Source organism: Drosophila yakuba, chromosome X (assembly GCF_016746365.2).
Source record: "Drosophila yakuba strain Tai18E2 chromosome X, Prin_Dyak_Tai18E2_2.1, whole genome shotgun sequence".
NCBI classification, from domain to species: domain Eukaryota; kingdom Metazoa; phylum Arthropoda; class Insecta; order Diptera; family Drosophilidae; genus Drosophila; species Drosophila yakuba.
This window is the reverse complement of record NC_052526.2, coordinates 2,752,220-2,771,595: the sequence shown is the minus strand read 5'-3', so window position 1 is coordinate 2,771,595 and position 19,376 is coordinate 2,752,220. Positions and strand designations below refer to the sequence as shown.

At 42.5% G+C, this 19,376-nt stretch overlaps 2 protein-coding genes and 1 long non-coding RNA gene across 14 annotated transcripts in view; 2 read left to right on the top strand and 1 right to left on the bottom strand.

The window, feature by feature from the left end:
* Window positions 1-37: 37 nt before the first annotated feature.
* LOC6524078 (coronin-7) lies at window positions 38-12,366 on the bottom strand. Of its 7 annotated transcripts, none has more exons than XM_015189986.3 (15): window positions 12,238-12,366; window positions 7,413-7,946; window positions 6,832-7,018; window positions 6,215-6,771; window positions 6,004-6,156; window positions 5,311-5,853; window positions 4,638-4,821; window positions 4,497-4,570; window positions 4,229-4,261; window positions 3,978-4,150; window positions 2,996-3,907; window positions 2,587-2,932; window positions 2,388-2,523; window positions 2,229-2,329; window positions 38-2,167 (listed from the first exon to the last, which is right to left on the bottom strand). In XM_015189986.3, exons 2-15 carry the CDS (start codon window positions 7,719-7,721, stop codon window positions 2,075-2,077), a joined length of 3,801 nt encoding a protein of 1,266 aa, XP_015045472.1. In that variant the 5' UTR covers window positions 7,722-7,946; window positions 12,238-12,366; the 3' UTR covers window positions 38-2,074. The 7 variants fall into 7 exon arrangements, with proteins under 7 accessions (XP_015045472.1, XP_015045468.1, XP_015045470.1 ...); XM_015189982.3 differs by lacking the exon at window positions 12,238-12,366 and adding an exon at window positions 9,839-9,940; XM_015189984.3 differs by lacking the exon at window positions 12,238-12,366 and adding an exon at window positions 9,750-9,773.
* LOC120321607 lies at window positions 4,764-5,267 on the top strand. Its single transcript, XR_005561319.1, has 2 exons — window positions 4,764-4,847; window positions 4,904-5,267. It is a non-coding gene; the product is annotated as an uncharacterized LOC120321607 (long non-coding RNA).
* Window positions 10,028-19,376, top strand: part of LOC6524076 (guanine nucleotide-releasing factor 2) — a 24,218-nt gene continuing 14,869 nt past the window's right edge. For 2 of the 6 annotated variants that reach the window (XM_015190000.3, XM_039374626.2), the window contains exon 1: window positions 14,203-14,806. In XM_015190000.3, coding sequence (XP_015045486.1) covers window positions 14,614-14,806 — 193 coding nt within the window. In that variant the 5' untranslated portion in view covers window positions 14,203-14,613. Of the gene's footprint in view, window positions 10,492-14,201; window positions 14,807-19,376 lie in introns of those variants that run through there. The other 4 variants (XM_015190005.3, XM_015190007.3, XM_039374629.2 and 1 more) reach the window with 3 other exon arrangements.

Genomic DNA, 19,376 nt, shown 5'->3' with positions numbered 1-19,376 from the left:
CGCTGTGAATCATCAATCAATCAATCAATCCTTCATCTGCTTATCATCGTATAATATATCGCTTGAAGTTGTATTTTCGTATATTGGTATTGTTATAGATATATATAAATATAAATATAAATAAGAGACGTTCGAAAATGGTAATCGAATATGGCTAATAAATACAGAACGACATAATATCTGCGGGCGTTCGAGTTGGGGTTTTAGTATTGGATTTTGGAGTGGGTTTACTGGGACATAGGACTTTATGATCGTAGAACTGTGTTCCCGCTTCCCCAAATGGGATCCTGATCCCTATCCCAATCCCCGATCTCAGACCAACCTTTTCAATTCAACTCCTTTGGGACTTTTTGGGAATCTTTGACGGGGCGGGCAGATGCAGATTCAAATGCAGATCAGAATGTTTAGCGAATACTTGTCTGTCAGTCGTTCCATGGCGTTTGGATTCAATAAATGCAGCTTGGACTTTGATTTGCAGTTGCTGGAATTGCTTCAGTTTGCGACGTATATGCCGTATGCCTATAACTATGCGTATGGTATGTGTGTATATATAATCTGTATAATAGAACCTTGTTTAGCACAATATTGCCCGTTACCCGAGAATTGGTTGTTGGTCTGTTTTGAATTATTTGAGTTTGAGTTTGAATTTCGATTTGCCACGCTATTCGCCCTACGCGGCTCTAGTTCAGTCGTTCGTTCAGAAGTTCGAGTTCTTGGCCAGCTTTTAGTTACGCTTGGTATACAAAATATATAATATATCATGTATATGTGTATATATGTATATTCTATTGCAAGTACAAAACGTTATTGCCTATGGGTTATGCTACTCGAGATACGTTCTATTGCCTTCCCTCGTTTCCGTTTCCGGTTCTGTTTTAATGGCAACTCATTATTTCCCCCCTTCCGTTCTGATTGGCATCGTACTTTCTTTTTGCGTTAGTAGGGGACGTTCGGGGAGGAGGATTGTGAGGATGGAGATGGACAGCTGGACAACTGACCCATCCGCTGATCAAGTCTTTTCGTTATACATTTTGGAATTGTTGTTTGCATGTCTTTTCGGTTTGATTCGGCTGTTGCAGTATGTTTGATTTACGCATTTTACACTATAAAAATTGTCTCGCTTGATTGTAGTTCTCAGCATTACTTTCATTTTCATATAATTTTTTTTTGTTTTTTCTTTTTTGTTTGGCTACAGTCTATAAGTTTTTCTTTCCTGTCTTGTTGTTGTTGGTTGGGGAATGGGTAATGGGGGGAGGTGGTTTATTTGGGGGATCGAAAGATGCGAAAGACTAGAAACGATGTTGGGGGGCATCTTCGGTTCGATTTGGGCGGGTTTTTCATTTCGGATAGATGGTAGGTAGAAGGAGGGTGAAATATTGCGAAAAAGGAAATAGTCAGGCACACGCACACACACACACTCTATCTCTCTCTATCTCGTTCTCTCTCTCTCACGCACTCACATGCAAACTTGAAACAAACAGAGAGGGGAATACATATGCGTAATGTACATACGTAAAATTAGTATCATCTAAGCGCTTCTCCTCACTTTTCCTATATGGCCACATAAACTGAAGGACACAGGAGAACCGGGGAAATTAATCGTAAGTGTAAACACCTTAATAGGCTAAACTAATTTTGGACTAACTACTTAAATAGCACACAAAAACACAAACATATATGGGTAAATCAAAAGTTAATACACACACAATAAAAAAAAAAGAACATACATAAAAATCAACGTTTAACAAAACGAACAAAACTGGCTTATGATGTTTAATTTGGCAATTATTGAGCAACTGCAGTAATTGGCGGAGGAGCGAGGAACTGAATGCTGGGATGATGAGGGATGAGGGTGTGTGTACGGGAGTGTGTTAGTTTTTTTACTTTCGGCTTAGCTACGAGTTCTCTATATACGCTCGCTCGCAAGTAGATTGTAAATGTCAAGCACTTTGCTGTTCTGTCATGATGTCGTGTCATGTTTAGATTGTTAAAAAAAAGTTACGCCCATTGGTTAAACGCTAAATTGTGAACTGATTTCCATGGTTCATGTCCGCCGCAGATGTTGGCTATACTGCTACTCCTGCCACTCGTTCTCGTCCACGCCCTCCATGTCGTCCTGCTCCAGCTTGGTGGTGAACTCCATACGCGCGCTTACTGATTTCTGGATCTGAAAGGAGCGATTTTTAGTTGGATTCGGTAAATATACCGAATATAGGCTTAATTCTAACCTCCTGCTGCTTGTTGATCTCGTACTCGGACTTCTGACCACCGAACTGAGGATGATCCGGCTTCTTGACGGGCTGCGCTGGCACTTGCTGTATGGAAGATACTAAAACGGAGATAACATCAGTTTATTTTGCCAGAATAGAGAGTCAATCATCACTCACAAGTTTCCATGCCCTCTGGCTTGAGGCTGACCTTGGGTGCCGCCTTGTCATTGCTAGCGAACCAATCCTCGGAGCTTAGAGTGGCGCTCCAGGTGATGCGTGTGGGTGGGAACAGATCGTCTTGGAACAGCTCGCTCTGCAAAGCGAATGGTGATTAGAGTCGGGGTAAGGAAATGCCTAATAGGCATGCAAAACCCACCTTGATGCGGGGCACAGTGAAACTCAGGGGCTCAATTGTGGTATTGGTTAGCCGATAGGCCTTCGAGAACTCCACGCTGGCCACGTCGCAGTGGTTCTTCGTGAGGAAACTGAGGCCCTGGTGCAGCGAGGTGCAACGATGGTGCGACAGTGGGCAGATGTACGGCTCCTCGTCGGTGATCTCGTAGCAGTAGATGGTGGAGTCACCCTTGCCCGTAACAAACAGTGTGGAGCTATCTTCGTCATAGAATGGGATCAATATGGAGGGTGAGACATCCAAACTAGCAGTGTTCAACGGGGCGGACAATTTTTGTGCATTGTACACGCTGATCTGTCGCTCCGAAACCCTGAAAAAGTTATGCAAATGTCAGTCAGAAGTTCACCAAATGGTCGAATTTTCCGAATCCTACTTGTCGAAACCAGTGCAGACGATGTAATGTCCCTCCAACGCCCAGGTGATCCGAGCTCCGCGAGTGCCGACCGGTCCATTGCCTTCCCGTATGGGTGTCTCCGATTTCCTTGGGTTGTATACCCTAATCTTACCATCCTTGCATACGGTGGCGCCCAACCGGCCGCAGGGACTCCAGGCGAAGTCAAAGATCTGATCTGTATGCCCCGAAAGCGAGCACTTCTCTGTCATGGTGCGCAAATCCCACAGCTTGATGGTCATATCGTAGCTGGCGGTTAGCAGAACATCAGCAGCCAGCGGGTGGAAGCGTATGAAGTAAATCTTGTCCAGGTGAGCGGTCAGCTCGCCGGCAGGTGTGTTTGTCGGCTCACTCAATCCGCCGGCTTCAATATGCCAGATTTTTACGATGCCATCGTCGCAGGCCACAGCCAATCGCTGGGCATCAAACGGATCCCACTGGAAGTCCATTATGTTGCTGCCGTTCACGAGCGACGGAATAACGCCATCGGGCAACCGTCCAGGGCGGCTCAACTCAAAGATGGCTATCTTGCCGCCGGGCCCAGAAAGTGGCACTGCGACGCGCTCCTGGTTGGCGTGGAAGCCATTGCACTCGCCCGGAATCTGGCGACTTAGGTTGCGCAAGTTCTCGATGTGCGTGGACTTGTGACCAGGGGTGCCCTTCAAGTGCCTGAACTTGGACACCTTGCCAAAAACGGTGGAGGTGCGTTTGGTGCTGGCAGCACTGAATGCCGCCTCAGTGGCGGATTTTTTAAGTCCAGCGCCGTTTCCGCGGCGGTGCTCCTCCATTAATTTACCCTCTGGGACAGAGATGCGCTTGGTGTCGATCACATTGCCCTGCTGCTGCTGCTGTTGACTGGGCTTCAGGGGCTCCACCTTGGAGTGCTCGCGACGTCTGAAAATCAAAATGGTATGATGAGTATGGGTACTGTGCTTTACGCCTTTGGAGGAGGAAGGATACTTACAATGGAACTGGCGACTGAGGCTTCTCGTCCACCTGACTCTTGGAGCGATTCTCGTATATACGCCGTCGCTCGGCAAAGCTGCTCCTGGAGGTGCAGTTCCTTCGCAAATCCGCATCCGTGCGATCTTCGCCCTCCGTCGAGTTCTCCGAGGACTCCGAGTTTTGCTCGAATATCTAAGAAGAGTCATGGAATATAAAGTAAAGGATTAGTTTCTGGCAAGTATAGTCAAGTTGGAAATCCCTTTAGCAGACCTTGTCGGATGATTCATCATCGTCAGCCGAGGACTACACAGTTGTTATAGTAGTTCCCGTTGCAGAATCGGCAGTAGATCAAGTACAGAAGATAAAGTTGGATTTTAGGGGTTAGTTGGAAGTGATCGGGAGCGTTTCAAAGTTAGTTAGACGGAAGAAGGCGAATTTTGTTGTTGGCACAGGCATGTAATAGAGGGCGAGCAGAACGTTACAGTAGTAATAGTATACAATGGATTAAATATATTGACCCCATTTGACGCGGACTTACCTTACGGCGCTCCGAGGTGGTCAGTGACTTCTGGACTCCGTTTCCAGCCACAGCAGGTTCCCTTTCGGGTTTCTCTGCAAAGAAAGTAGTGAAATAAGTTGCTTATTAAAGGTCTTTTTTCAGAGAACGCAGTCTCCTTACTTTTAATTTCGATTTCCACAATGAGATCCGGTTTGGCTCCCTGAGCGGGTGTCATCTCCACTCCGCTGTCCTGCCCCACGTTCGAGATATTCTCGTGGGATCCCGGAGCCAAGGGCACAGCGAACACCTTGTCAAACGAAACGTCACCTGTGGTGCTGGAGAAGGGCTTGGGACCCAAACGTGGCTGTGGAAAAATGATAACCACGTAATGTTAGTCGACATCTTAAGTAACAACACAAATAGAAAATCATAAATTGCGTTTACAGAATTCGCAGAAATACCAACTGAGACAAACTACAAATAGTCTGAATATACAACGGATATCGTAAACAACTGAAAATGTGCCAATAAGAAAACAAAACGAAATGCTATCAACTGAAAACATAATCTCTAGGTGTTTCACAAGAAAACCAAACGCAAACCAACTGCAAATAAAGTAAAACAAACGTAGAGCACTGAAATATGAATCGGAAGATGTCGCGACTTTGGTAACAGCAATTGCCGTCTCAATACCCGGCAAAAATGGAAAAAAATTACCTGAGTTCAACAAAAAATAAGGAAAATACATTAAAACTGTACTTAAAAGTATAATAATCAGCTCAACGATATAATACACAAACAACAAACAAATAGGAGTGTCTGGCGGTTGATTATGAAGTGAGGATGACGGCACCTTGTAAGCAGACGCAGCGGTGGTACGAGGCCTCGGGCGCGGCGTGTTGGTGCTGCTGCTTTCCCCAGCGGAATCACTGGCCTCCGGCAGGGAATTGTTGCGCGAGGTGCGCGGCATGGGCTTCGGTGGCGAGTGGCTGCCACTGGCCGAGTGGTTGTCCAGTCCACCGGACGAGGAGACCTCCTCGCTGCTGCCGGTCGAATGCTCCTGCTCGGTGGGTGACTCCTTGTCATCCTCCTGGGACTGGGCGTAGGCATGGGCCTTTTCCTTCTCCGAATCCACCTTGTATTTGGCCTCGAACTTACGGATGAGCTCACTGCACTCGCCATCTGGCTGGGACTGTGAAGGTATGCTCTTCTTTCCATTGCTATCGTTGCTGTTGTCATTGCCGTTCTTCTCCTCAAAGTTATTCCCCTTGTTTAGCATGACAAAATGCTCGTTATCGTTGCGTTTGGCCTGCTGATTTGGTTTCCCAGTAGTGTTGCTCTTGGCCCGCTGATTCTCCAGGTTCTTAACAAAATCACTCAGGTTACCGCGATGAATCTGCATTGATGGCCAAATTGGGGTTAAACAAAACGCCCAAGAAGAGCTAACTATTGAACCCTAACTACATTAACCCTCATTGCCCTGGTCTTCCTTTTTCCAATCTTACAATATATAAGTCGAAATATAAATAAATAAAAGGTTACTTACAATAATTGGCTCATCGCCATGCTCGCGCTTGGCGGGATCAAGGCTCATCTTGGGTACCGCCTGGTTGCTGCCATTCAGCCACTCGCCGGCCACCAGTTCTGTCTTATAGCCAGTGGTCTCCGGATATAGATCAGCGTGGAAATCACGGTATGTCTGTGGAATTTTCTTATAAGTACTTCTAGGATAAATTTAATATTAGTATATTACGCACCTTTCTGGGCACCTGGTACATGATGGGTATGACCATGTTGGAGGTCAATTGCAACACCCGGTTAACCTCTGCCTCCATGACTTTAAGTGCCCGCTTGGGCACCAGACACGCACCCTTTGTCTGCTCGCCAGTATGACGCAAGCCCTCAATTAAATACGGATCCTTCTCCGTAATCTCCAAGTAGTTAATGGTTGTGTCACCTTTTCCGGCTAGGAAAAGCATATTGGTGTCGGGATCGAAGAGGGGCATCAGTATGCCCGTGGAGCAGTCCAGTTCGAGAGTTTTCTCTGGCGTGTTAAAGTTGCGCACATCGCGGATGATCACCTGTCGCAGTCGGGCCGCATCGAAGCCTGTGGTCAGAATGCGGTGCTGATTTCCCAGCCACACCACCCGCGAGTCCTTGATGCTCTGATGCGACTCAGCAGTCAGCTGGATGGGTGAACCAGCGGCACGGGGATCGAAGATTCGCACATTCTTATCCTTGCAACTGGTGGCCAATACGGTGCCATCCTCGCGCCAACTGGCCGACTGTATCACCTCGGGATGCTCATTGTTCGCTGTAGTGACAAAAATACATTTAGTAAGGGTTCCATTTGAAAAAGGATGTTTTTACTCACAGAATATCTCCTTTTGGGTGCTGAGATCGAAGAGAGCCACGCAGCCGGCGGCTGTGGAGTACATCAAGCCGTCGGCCGTTGGATGGAAGCCCACTGTCTCTACGCGTCTCTGCTTGTGTGAGAAGATGGCCTCCGGATCGGAAAGCGACTGCTCTAGACCTTTTTCCGGTATGTGCCAGATCTTGACCTGTGGATTGCAATGGGAGTGATTGATTAGCTGAGGGACTTTGTATCATCGACTATAAAATTTGTGACTAATGTGATAGCATTTGTGGGATCTTATGTTTTCTGCTGAGTAATTAATATTAATAATAGCACAGCTATTGATTGCTGGTTCTTATCACACTTATAAACTCATCAAAACATGCAACAATTTTATCACTACCTTCTGGGAAATAACAATTAATGTTTGAGAAATGGAAAAAACAATTTTAGTATATTAATAATATTGCAATAAGTAAGCAAATAATCTGAGTAACTCTTTGGACAAATCATTGGGAAGTGATGACCCACACATAAGATATTTTTAAAAAATTTAGGGGTACTCCCAAGAAATGTTGAAGGATAAACAGTTCTCTTACCAGGCAATCCTGCGAGGCGGTGGCCAGCAGCCCGTCGTGAAACGGGGAGAACTTGAGGTCCGTCACTGTGTCCGTGTGCCCATGGAGCAGCGGCATGGTCTTGCTCTTCCGGCCGCAGTCATCCAGCGGGAGGACAGCGACGCTGGAGCCGGTGTGCTCCCAGTTAAAGGCCATGAAGGCGCCGGAGGCGGCAATGTTGTTGCCGTACGTCTGGTAGCTGCCCACGCAGATCTCGCGGACGCATGCCTCCGCTTTGGGCACAATGGGTGCGGCATTTTTGTACTTGGAAGCCTTGAATCGCCAGGCCATGGTTGGCTACTTGGTTGAGATGGGGGGCTTCGATCCGATGTGATGGCGATCCGATGCGGATGTGGATATGGACGTTCTCTGCTCGAGTGTAGAGTGTCGATTGTGGATTGTATATGCCTGATGGTTGATGCCTGATGGTCGATTGTCACTAGTCCGGTGGCTCCCTCTCAGTCGCTCTCTTGCGCTTCGCTCTGCGCTCCGCTTCTCCGTTTGTGAGTTTCGTTTCTGGAAAATGGCAAAATAGCCGCATAAGTATGATATCACTTGGGTGTGCGGGGGACATTCCACAGTTTGTTATCGCCCTGCCCGCCGCTCCTGACTCATCGTCATCCGAATCCGATAGGGCAAACAATAGCCGATAACCGAATATAAATAATAATACATTTAGCAAGTAGGGGAAAAAAAGAGAGATGCACTTGCTGTTGCGGCGATACGACTATTGAAAAGAGAAAGCTGGACAAGAATGGTGTCCCCCAAAGCCGGATGAGCCAGCCAGACCAACACTCGCGCATTTGGCGTACGTGTTTGTTTGAGTGTGTATGCGAATGTTTGTTTGTACATCATCAGGAAAGGCGAAGAAAAACACTGGGCAAAAAGTGATGCGATCCGGCCGGTAGGGGTTAATTTGCCACACCTAAGGGTTAGTGATCCTCTCATAGCGCTATTTCTTCACATTCTGCCGAGCTAAACATATATTTTGTATTAATTTTCCTAATTTTAAAAGTGCAGTTTGCAAATATTAGGTACGTGTTTAAACAACTGCTGAAAATGGCAACACAAACAGTATGATCCAAGCGGCGGTAAGGGTTTATATGCCACACCTAAGGGTTAACGATCCTTTTGATAAATTTCATGGAGAGTTTCACACACATACACTTGTACAAACACAACCCACTTGGCTTGCAGTTTATGGATAACCACAGTAAGCACTCTGTAAGCTAACCATCACATCAGTGTAGTTACACCAATTTGCTTTGGTTCAAACAAACAAAATGTTACTTTGCTAAACAAGTGTTGTTTTTCTACGTATTCAATTAGTTATTACTTTATTTTTATAGTTTTCTCTCTGGTGACCACACTGTAGTTTCCTGAGTGCATTTAGCTAACGTCGAGAGAGCGAGAGCGGGAGGGAGAGAGCATGCGCCAATTCAACTGTTTCTGTTTGTTAGAAAGCGGCAAAACAAATGACCACTGGGGGTAAAAGGAGGCGCGGCTGGGGGACGGCCAAGCAGGTATTGGCCAGCGGAGCCACCAGGTAATGGGGTCAAGTGATTTAGAAAAGCAAAATCAAAGGCAATGTAACGAGGCGATGTTGCAAAGTGAGAGCGAGACGGGCACAGGTGCAACTTGCAGGAGAGCTGTGCCGCTAACGGTTCAACTGATGATAGCGGACGGCGTGGGAGAGCACGAGCATCTGCATCCCTATCTCTCTCTTTCGCTTGGTTGGGGGTGGCTAGAAACAAGCCGGCTAGCATTTTTGTTGTTTTCACCCACTGCCCACTAAACACACACACGGACGCATTTGCACTTCTGGTGGTTGATTTTTTGGTCACTTTGTTGTTATTCCTGTTGTTGCTGCCTATATGCATTTATTGACATTTTCGCAGGTTTTCCCTCCTTTATTTTGCATACATTGCATTTGATTATTGGGTGTTACTTTCTAGTTTGCGTGCAATTCAATGAAAAGAGGGGTGAATTTATTTTTTATACACTTCTTTTCTCGCTTTTCCTTCGTTTCCTTTTCCTTATTTTTTGCAGCACACACCCTGGCGCCGGCAGAAGAAGAAGAGGAAGAATTCAAAGCGGCGGCAATGACAATGACAACTACAAATGCAACAACAAAGGGTGCGCGGGGGTGGAGTGAGGAGTACCGGAGAGGGGGTGGTGCAACTACACTAACAACAACTGCGCAAAGACGACGCCGCTTCTTTTTTTATGGTCAAACAAAGGAGCAGTTTTGCACACACACATACACACACATGCACACTTGAGTTGCAGCGCTGCAACTACACCCACACAAAAACGCACACGGATAGAAAATCCCGACAATGAGGATCACACACGCGCGCCGGTAATTATACTCCCGCTTATAATTACAAATATTGCAATTAGATTACCAATGCAATCAATAAACTACGCGAGAGATCTTCAACTTTTTTTTCAAACGTTCTGTCATTGTCTATCGATAGTTTCTATCATCGTCGCGTGCTAGAGGTGGCACATAAACATCGCCACATACCGATAGCCCTATCGATGGCGCTACAATCGTCACTTTCTTTCGTCGCTATTTTCACATTGTTTGGGCAGCATTTTAGCAGCACTGCGCGACGGTCACCGCATTTTGTTGTTGTGTTGCGCGTTTAAAATTGTATTGTTATTTTTTTATATTTTATTTTTTTTTGGTCCAAATGAGAGCCGGCCAAAAGTGCAGTGCGAGTGCAATTGAATTCCAGTGAATACGAAGCGCGGATCGCAAGCACATTTAAATATACATATATGTGTAGTTAGAGCGAGATGGGGCGAAATATCAAATAAAAATACTGTACTATGTGTGTGAGCAAATACTAATACTACTCAAGCGGAGAACGAAAATGTGCGTGTGAGAGAGAAAGAGAATTTAGTGTTTTTTATTTTATTTAATGGCTTGCGGCTATGAGCAAAAAGAACCGAATTTCATTGCGGAAAAAGGAGAATGAAAATTGCCAAGAGGGAAATCTGTGAATCCTGGCGAAAACACACGGCCTCATCATGAATATACTGCAGAAAATCGGTCAGTATTTCCCTCTTTAGCGCTCTCCTTTTTTATGGCGACTCCTTGGCTTTTCCATCCATCTTCCACACAGTTTACCGTTTGCATTCGCCTCCATCGTTTACACACATACCTTTGCCTCCTCCTTCTCCCCTGCTCCTGTTCAACCAAATCCCTCTGCTTCTCCTACACCCCGCCCCCCCTTTATCCAGCAACGCCCTCGCCTCTCATTGTTTTTATTCTTGTTGTTGGTGGCTGCTGCTGCTCGTTTTGGGAGCTGTCAACAAGTCTATTTTTAGACTTTTAGATGCTGCAGTTGCATTTGCCTCTCATCCAGAAGTGTTAAACATTGAAAGAACAACTCCAGAAGCGAAGGCAAACATTTTCATTTCCATTTCCTCTTCCTATTTTCATTTTGCCCCTCGCATCTCCCCTGCACCCAAAACACCGCTCCCACACACTCTCTCGTTTTTTTCCTCTAAAACTCCTCCTAAATTCACATGGTTCGAAACCTGGATAAAAAGGCTGTCATCCTAATTGGAATTTATCCTCTTGTCTTTACTCCATTTGTATAACCCATAGAATTTTACTTTGTATCCCATATGGAAGCGGAAGCTCCTTGAGTATTTCCTGGAACTCTCCGATTGCATTTGATTATTGTTTACCTGTGGAATTTTGTTTAATTAAGCAACTTTTCTCCGAAAATCCTTATTGACTAGCATTTTTGAAGCACAGCACATACACCTACACACATTTACTTAAAATGCATTAAATATTCTCAAAACAATCCTTAACCGATTTTGACCTTTGCAAACGTTATCCTTATATTCTTTGCTTAGCTGAAAAGTGGGCAAGAATTCTCACGTTTTATTTTTTTTTAGATAAGTAAGATGTAAGAGATATGTAACTAACTTAATCATATAAAACTTATCATATAAAATATGTTTCGAGAATAAATATGTAGCCTGCATATTCACTTATACCTAAGTTCACCACTAGTCTTAACCTAATAATAACTTAATCATATAAAATAGATAAGTAAGATGTAGGAGATATTCATATAAATATAATAGCCTATAATATAAATATAATAGCCTATAATATAAATATAATAGCCTATAATATAAATATAATAGCCTATAATATAAATATAATAGCCTATAATATAAATATAATAGCCTATAATATAAATATAATAGCCTATAATATAAATATAATAGCCTATAATATAAATATAATAGCCTATAATATAAATATAATAGCCTATAATTTAAATAAGTAGCCTGCATATTCACGTATACCTGAGTTCACCACTGTGTTAACCTAAACGTAAAATAATAACTTAATCATATAAAACATAATCATAGCAAACTTAATTGTATAAAAGTTATCATACAAGATATTTCGAGAATAAAATATGTTTCGAGAATAGATATAATATAATATAATAATAATATTCTATAATAATAATAATAATATAATATAATAATAATAATATAATATAATAATATAATAATATAATAATATAATAATATAATAATATAATAATATAATAATATAATAATATAATAATATAATAATATAATAATATAATAATATAATAATATAATAATATAATAATATAATAATATAATAATATAATAATATAATAATATAATAATATAATAATATAATAATATAATAATATAATAATATAATATAATAATATAATAATATAATATAATAATATAATAATATAATAATTTACCTCCTAAGTGTGGGACATACCTGGTCAGGTCCATGGAGCACTGCATCCAGATCGACGACGGGATGTCCACATGGCCTCTGGAACCACTATCACACACACAAACACACATACTACTACTTCTACTACCACATCATAACTTCCGGTCAACTGATCTATGAGCTGTCAGAGCGGCTATCCCATGAGGATTGAGTCAGAACTGATTGGGAATTTTAAGTCTTGGTGGACGAAATTTTTTTTACATTACATTAATTATGTAAATTAAGTAAATTAAAATGTATACAAAATAACTTTTGGTTTGTTTAAAGTTTTGCGTTGAATGTTACCTATGTTTCAATGTTGCAAATTCATTGTTGCACATTCAATGTTGCAAATTCATTGTTGCACATTCAATGTTGCAAATTCAATGTTGCAAATTAATTGTTGCAAATTCAATCTAGCAATTTCAATGCTGTAAATACAATGTTACAAAGTCAATGTTGCAAAGTCAATGTTGCATGTTTAATGTTACATGTCACATATGTACATATTGATCGAAATATTTGTATTTTAACTAATCTCAATGGTAGAAAGTGTGACAAATCTGGGGTTTCCATGGAAATACGCCCTGCTGACTATATTTATGCACTTCTGCCCACATATGTACATACATATGTAGATACAAAGCACTAATTATTTAATTTCTGCGAATGACAGTTTTCATGTGATATGTTATTTGATTTACCACTTCATGTCTATTATTCTGTTGATTCCGACAAAACGCCAAGGATTTTGATTTCCTGGAAAATGCAATTGCTTTAGGAACTAGCGCTGAAAAAGTTAAGTGGGCGAAAATGTATATTAATCCTTTGCGCAGCCGACTCCATTGCCCACCCTCGTTTTAATTAATTCCTGGAAAACACAATTCCTGCTTTCTGGTGTCCATTTATAATTGCATTTTTTGCCCCAGCATTATCCTGTTGATTCTGGTTCCATGCAACGCCAGCTTATAATTAATGAGCAGAGCTCCGATTTCGTGGGAAATGCATTGAAACTTGTTGCTTCTTAGAGACTTGGCCTTTGAAGGATTCGTCTTTTCATTCGCCTTCAATTGTATTTCCTTGGCAGTTTAACTGACTTTCATAAATGCTAAGTGGGAAGTGCAAGTGGGAATGCTTAAATATCTGGGCCCTTTTTTTCAGCTAAATATTTAATTTGTACTTTCTGTGTGGATTTCATTGTTTTGGCAGCACTTTTGTCGCCCACTCTGCATGACCGCTAACTTGAATTTAAAAGGAAAACAACCAATTTTTGACAACGACTGCCTTTCTGTGTGTGTTCAGCTCATTCGGTGTTTACCTTTTTTTTGCGAGTGCAAATTTAAAGAGCCGCCAGCTGACTTAAATGTTTCCATCAAGCTGATAAGAGCCCCTGACGATAATAATGGTCACTGGCTCTCACACTCGCGCACCTTTGAATAGGAGCAGTCAACAGTTTAGCGAACTAAACTAGTGCAGATGATCGTTACTAATAAAAACTAATAAAGTCACAATTAGTTTATTTTCAATTAGATAAATAGATGAGTTTACTTGCAATAAGGTCATATAAAGAACTTGAGTTATGCAATGTATTATCCATGAATGTATGGAGTTTGTGGTACTCCACAGCATTCAATAGTAGTGACTAACTACTATGCATATAGTTTAAGGATTTCCTGAAGGCAGCTGGAGGGGCGGGGAAAGTAGCTAGACTGTCAGATCTGGCGATGAGCGCTCTGCCCAGTGGTCTCGCGATTAGATTGTAAAAGTTGTGCGCTCGCAGCTCATCGCTTTACCGCTCACCGTGTACCGCGTACCGCTCACCGCTTACCGCTTACTGCTCACTGCTCGCTGGTGCGGCGGTATGGTAGGTTGACTCGGTTTTGTTGGGTTAGTTGTGTGGCTTTTGGGTTGGGTTGGGTTGAATTGGGTGGCTCAGCTCGGTCGGTCAGTCGCACGCGAAATTTTCACAACAACGGTGTGTGGCTGTCGTCTCTGCGCACGGAAACACATAACACACAAATCGAGTCAAGTTGAATAAATGTTCGTTGAATAGCTCGTGATTTGCAGGCAGGCAGTGTGATATCATACATATAGGGGCGATCCCCCAAATCATTTGCCTATTTTAGTTTTTGGTTTTTTTTATTCGAGTGTTCCAGTGATCAGTGATCAAAAAGCGATCGATGCGGGCCACAAATTGAGTTGGAGTCGTTGATGCGTTTGCTCCAATTCTCGCGCCCCAACCAAATCTAGAGCTAAACAATAGCAAAAGGCCAGAGAGAGCCTCCTCCTCCGCTTGTTTTTTGTTGTTAAATATAGTGCTTGTAGTGTATATATATATATATATATATATATTCCCATCGATTTCCGGCCGTCGACAAAATGCGCGTTCTCAACACGGAGCTGCGCCTGCGCTTCAAAAATCGCAAACCGCGACCCTTTAATCGCGCTGCCAGTGCCGATGATGCGATGGATTTGGGCACAGGAATGGGAATGGGAATGCAAACTGGGACGGGGACGGGCATCGCGAATGGGACAGAGATCGGTCTGCGCCTGAATGGAGCCACCAGTATGAGTACGTATCATCTATAAACTGTGAAAAACTGTATGAAGATTAAAGACTACATCGTCGTTTAGACATACGGCTAATAAACATACATATAACTCCATTTCAAAACGAAAATAGTAGTGAATAGTAGATTTCGTCGGCTGTGACTGTCGGGTGGCAAACAATTTGACAGCCAACCTAGTAGCTTAATTATGTTTGCAGATAGTAAAGTTAAGCAAGGTGTTAACTAACAGTTCGCAAATATTGCAGAACTGTGGCACGTTATCTGGATTTACAAGTAGTTGGGCAAGTATCATCGGTATCATCATGGAGTAGTTTTTGTCCAGACAAACATACCAAACTGGGATTTCAATAGTTAAATGCATTCACTTTTGTAGCGAATAGGGGTTAGCAAACTAATTTATTATTGCTCTTATCGATGAAAGACAGGTGTAAAAACTCAACATGCTTATTTATAGATACATTGTGATGATTATTTTTCCATGTGCAATTTCCCCGCTGACAAAAAGCAACAACAAAACAATTGCTAGTTTTCATTTTTCCGCTTGCAGTTCGCCAGTAGTTTTCAGTTCCAGTTCAGTTGAATGTGTAAATGGCCTTGAGCCAGTCAGATAGAGATGGATGTATGGATATAGCTACACAGATAGAGATAGATAGATAGTGCGCTGTGGAATGCGATAGTTCGTCGAGATAATGGAATAATGGCCACGGGCAAATCATCATTTGTATCATTTTCATCTAGCTGCAATTGCCTCAAATTAGGCGAGCATAATCGGCCAAATTGATCAGAATCCGAATCCAATGCGGCTATAGTGGGCACTTTATGCGCGGATCCGATCGAAGATGAATCAATTTGTCCGATAAATTGAGGAACTGACTGATTGTGATATAATACATTTCTGAAATCGAAACGAACGAGGCCAGAGTTGCACTTGCTTTGCTTGGGAAGATCCTCTATGTATCTGAATATAGAATATTTGAATTCTACCTCGTCCGTGGAAGAACAATATCAGTAACAATATCTAAATGGTAGTACACCGTTGGCTGGGAGTTGCATATACCAGTGTTTCAATGAGTACAGCCAACTAGTCCCCAGATACTCGTATTAGGTATTATTAAATATATATTAGTGGCTGTTTGGGGTTCCTTGCCCGATCGGAGTGGTGGTAGTAGTACTCAGTAGTATCCTATCTAATCTAATCACCCGACTCCATGTCTGCGTCAACACATGTCCACATTGTTGGGATTGCCAGCATTTGGAATATATGTAGAAGTATCATAAAATATACACATATTTGGTATAATATATGAGATGTGCGTTGGTTGCCAACGACATTTTGGCATGCGCAAGCGAAAACGAATGAAAACATTCTCCAACTGGCGAGATGGAAATGGAAATGTAAATGCAAATGCAAATGTAAATGGGAATTCCATAAACATGAAAAGGGTTTTGTCTAATTGTTGTTGATTGAACAATTTCGTGTTGGCTTTCACTGCACTTTCTAACTGGGAGAAAGGGGGGAAGCTGCTGACTGCTGACTGCTGACTGTTGACTACTGCTGGTCACCTGTTGCCGCCTCTTGGGTTTCGATAAATGAATAGCACTGCACTCAAAAAAAAAATGGTTTTTGTTATATATATTAGTACTAGCATAGATGATTTGCAATGAACTATATGATTTATGATCCGACTGGGCCACATTTCAATGGGGAAAATGTGGGCACATATTTATATACATATAAAATATCTCACAGTCCGTCATAAATCAATAACAGAACGTGATAAACTCCATATTGCACTCATTAGCACTATGGGATTTCTAATAATAGTACGCACATGATTCTTTGGAAAACTGCATGTTTGCTAAACTAAATTCAGTTTTCAGCCGAGATATATAAAATGTACCACTTGCCATTTGCACTGAAAAGAGATTTGTGCGTTTGTTTGTCACATTCGGGGCAAACAAAGGAGCTCAAGTGTCGGGAATTGATGGCTTTGTGGCCAGGACACCAAACGGAAGCACACAGAGCGTCCACAAAGCGAGTGCCAGGAATCAGGCATCGAGAATGGAAAATAGAAAATGGTAAATGGCAAATGGCGAACGGGTAATGGAAGATGGAAAATGGAAAATAGAAAAAGGGGAATCCTGGTCAAAGGAGAGTTCCGATTTCGATTCCGCTTCCCGGGAATAATATGCGTCCGCTTGCGGCTGATAAGTGACATACGATGCGAGTTGGCAGGTCAATGGCAATGGCCACCGGGAATTGACTCGATTGCCTCGCTTTTTATTCTTGTATGCTCGTATTGCTATTGCTATTGCTGTTCCTGCCTCCTGACCCTGACCTTTGACTGGAAAATCCGTTAAGGGGCGCCTGTTTGGTGCGGCTCCTCCGTGCTAATTCGTCCATGGAGCTAGCGCAGGAGAAGGGCACACTGAGATCTTAATTGACCAAGTGAGTGCCCGTCGACAAATGCCTCAATTTCACAATGTACATATGTACATACCCATATATGTACATACATATATGGTCTTACGACTCGTCCGAGTTGAAAATTATTTAATTGAATCGTGCGGCGATCAAGAGATAGCGGCCAAGTTAAAGGGAAAATGTGGCCAGCGCTTAAATACATACAAATGGGAGATGCCTAGCAAAAAGCTGCAATGAATTGCACGCTGTGCACATATGTATACAGGAACTCCAGCGTGGAAAGCACCTCTAGGTATTAGCTCTTGAAACCTTCGAGCTCAAGCTCGAGCTGGACAGAAATGCTTTCGAATAAACCATTTGCAATGCGTTGAGGTCGAAAGGAGATAAGGTTGGGAATGTCAGGCGCAGAGATGTCTTCGCAATGGCCACCATTTGATGGACTTAAGCTGGGTGTGTGGTCACAGGTGGGCAGAGGGCTTCCATTGGCGCCCAAGTGAAATCTGGACTGACTTGGTTGGTTAGGTTGGTTGGCTAGATGGCTGGGCTCACATACCTGTGTGCTGGTGGCCATTGTTGGATCTATGGTCACGTATGACATGGCACTTTCCCGCTTTCCCTCTGGCTGCCCCCACAAATGTTTGTTTATGTCAACTCGATTGTGGGCTTCTTTAAACTGTTTTATGCTTTGCGCTTTGTGCCTCGTGCTCTCTGCTTTTCACTTACACAATTGCCATTCTGCACTTTTGCTTTCCAATGGACTTCATTTCATTTCGTTTTCCATATCGTCAACGCTCTATGTCATAATTGTTCACCTGGCCGCCCAATCTTTCTTTCTTCCCCCCCTCGATTCCCTCGCACTACTTTCTTCTGGGGTGCGAAACTTTCATTCTTCAATCTGTGCGGCTGTCTTGCTTTCTGGTCAAGAGTATCGCATCTGAAGCGTGTCTATTGGACAGTTACATTGTTGCAGTTGTTTTGTAGTCGGTTTGTCTGTCAGCCCCTCGATTCCCGCCACTTTTCATTATTATTATTATTACTATAAGTTGTAGCGGCACAATAACCACCTGCTTGAATCGAACTGAAGATTTCATTCAGCGAGCCATTCCATTCCATTCCAATCTATTCGAAAGTGAAAGAGTTTTCATTGAGCATTGAGAAATCCAAATTAATTGGAGGGCATTCACCCCTCCTCCGCCCTATCCCTTTAGTTGATAATCAGATTTATTGAAGCGATTAATTTGCACAACTTTCGGTGAGTAGTTAACATAAAAAGTCGCCAATCAAGCGGTCCGCATCTAAAACTTGAAACTTGTAGCTATGCAATATTTTTTGAAAAACAAAAATAGATTGAAGCTATAATTATATTATTTAGTGCACATTAGTTTACTGTTGTGCTCCATATGTACCATAGCCAGTTTTTGAAGTAGTGGGCGACACCCAAACACCCACACCACTCGCACACACTAACACACACTCCCACACACTCTCACGCACAGCCGACGTCATCGGCGTAGTCACCATTTTTGTGCCGTCATCGTCATCGCTCCCAATTCTCTATTGGGTTCTCAGTCTCGCTTCGTTTGTCGTTCGGTTTCCCTGCTTATGTGGTAGGCATTCAAAAGTAATAAAACAAAAGCCCAAATACCCCAAATACCCATTATACACGGGGAAAAAAGGCGGTCGTTTTAAGGTATAAACAAACCAGTATCTAGAGTTTGGAGTTCGGCCAGCTATTCTTGTTCTTGTTCTTACATCAACAAGAAATCAGTTTGTATAATTCCGGAATGAGCAGTGAAATGTGTTAATAAACGGGAAACAATAAGTAAAATAGGTCACGCACTTTTCTACATGGCGAGAAAAGAATGTGATTCTGTGAAAAGTTCTTAAAAAAGCGGACAAGCAAGATGTGATGTTCTTTTTAAGAGATGAGCACTTGAACATTATCATTTATCACTAAAAATATTCTGTTGCGTCAATAATGAATCAAGTTTCTTAAAACAGAAAATAACTAGAATTACTTTTGGATCAAGTTATGCACCATAAGATTATTCGTCATATATGGCTTATCGCTTCCTGACAAATGAGTGTCTAAAATTGTAAATACCCCAGAGCATTTTGCAAGTACACAAGTTGTAGTTCGAATTTGA

Bases quoted from the DNA above. Each gene is read 5' to 3' on its own strand.
- LOC6524078 (XM_015189986.3), bottom strand. From the start codon at position 7,721: ATGGCCTGGCGATTCAAGGCTTCCAAGTACAAAAATGCCGCACCCATT. The intron at 4,571-4,637 runs GTAAGGAGACTG...CTTTCTTTGCAG, and splicing joins TGTGGAAATCGAAATTAAAA to AGAAACCCGAAAGGGAACCT. The intron at 4,262-4,496 runs GTAAGTCCGCGT...ACAACTGTGTAG, and splicing joins CCACCTCGGAGCGCCGTAAG to TCCTCGGCTGACGATGATGA.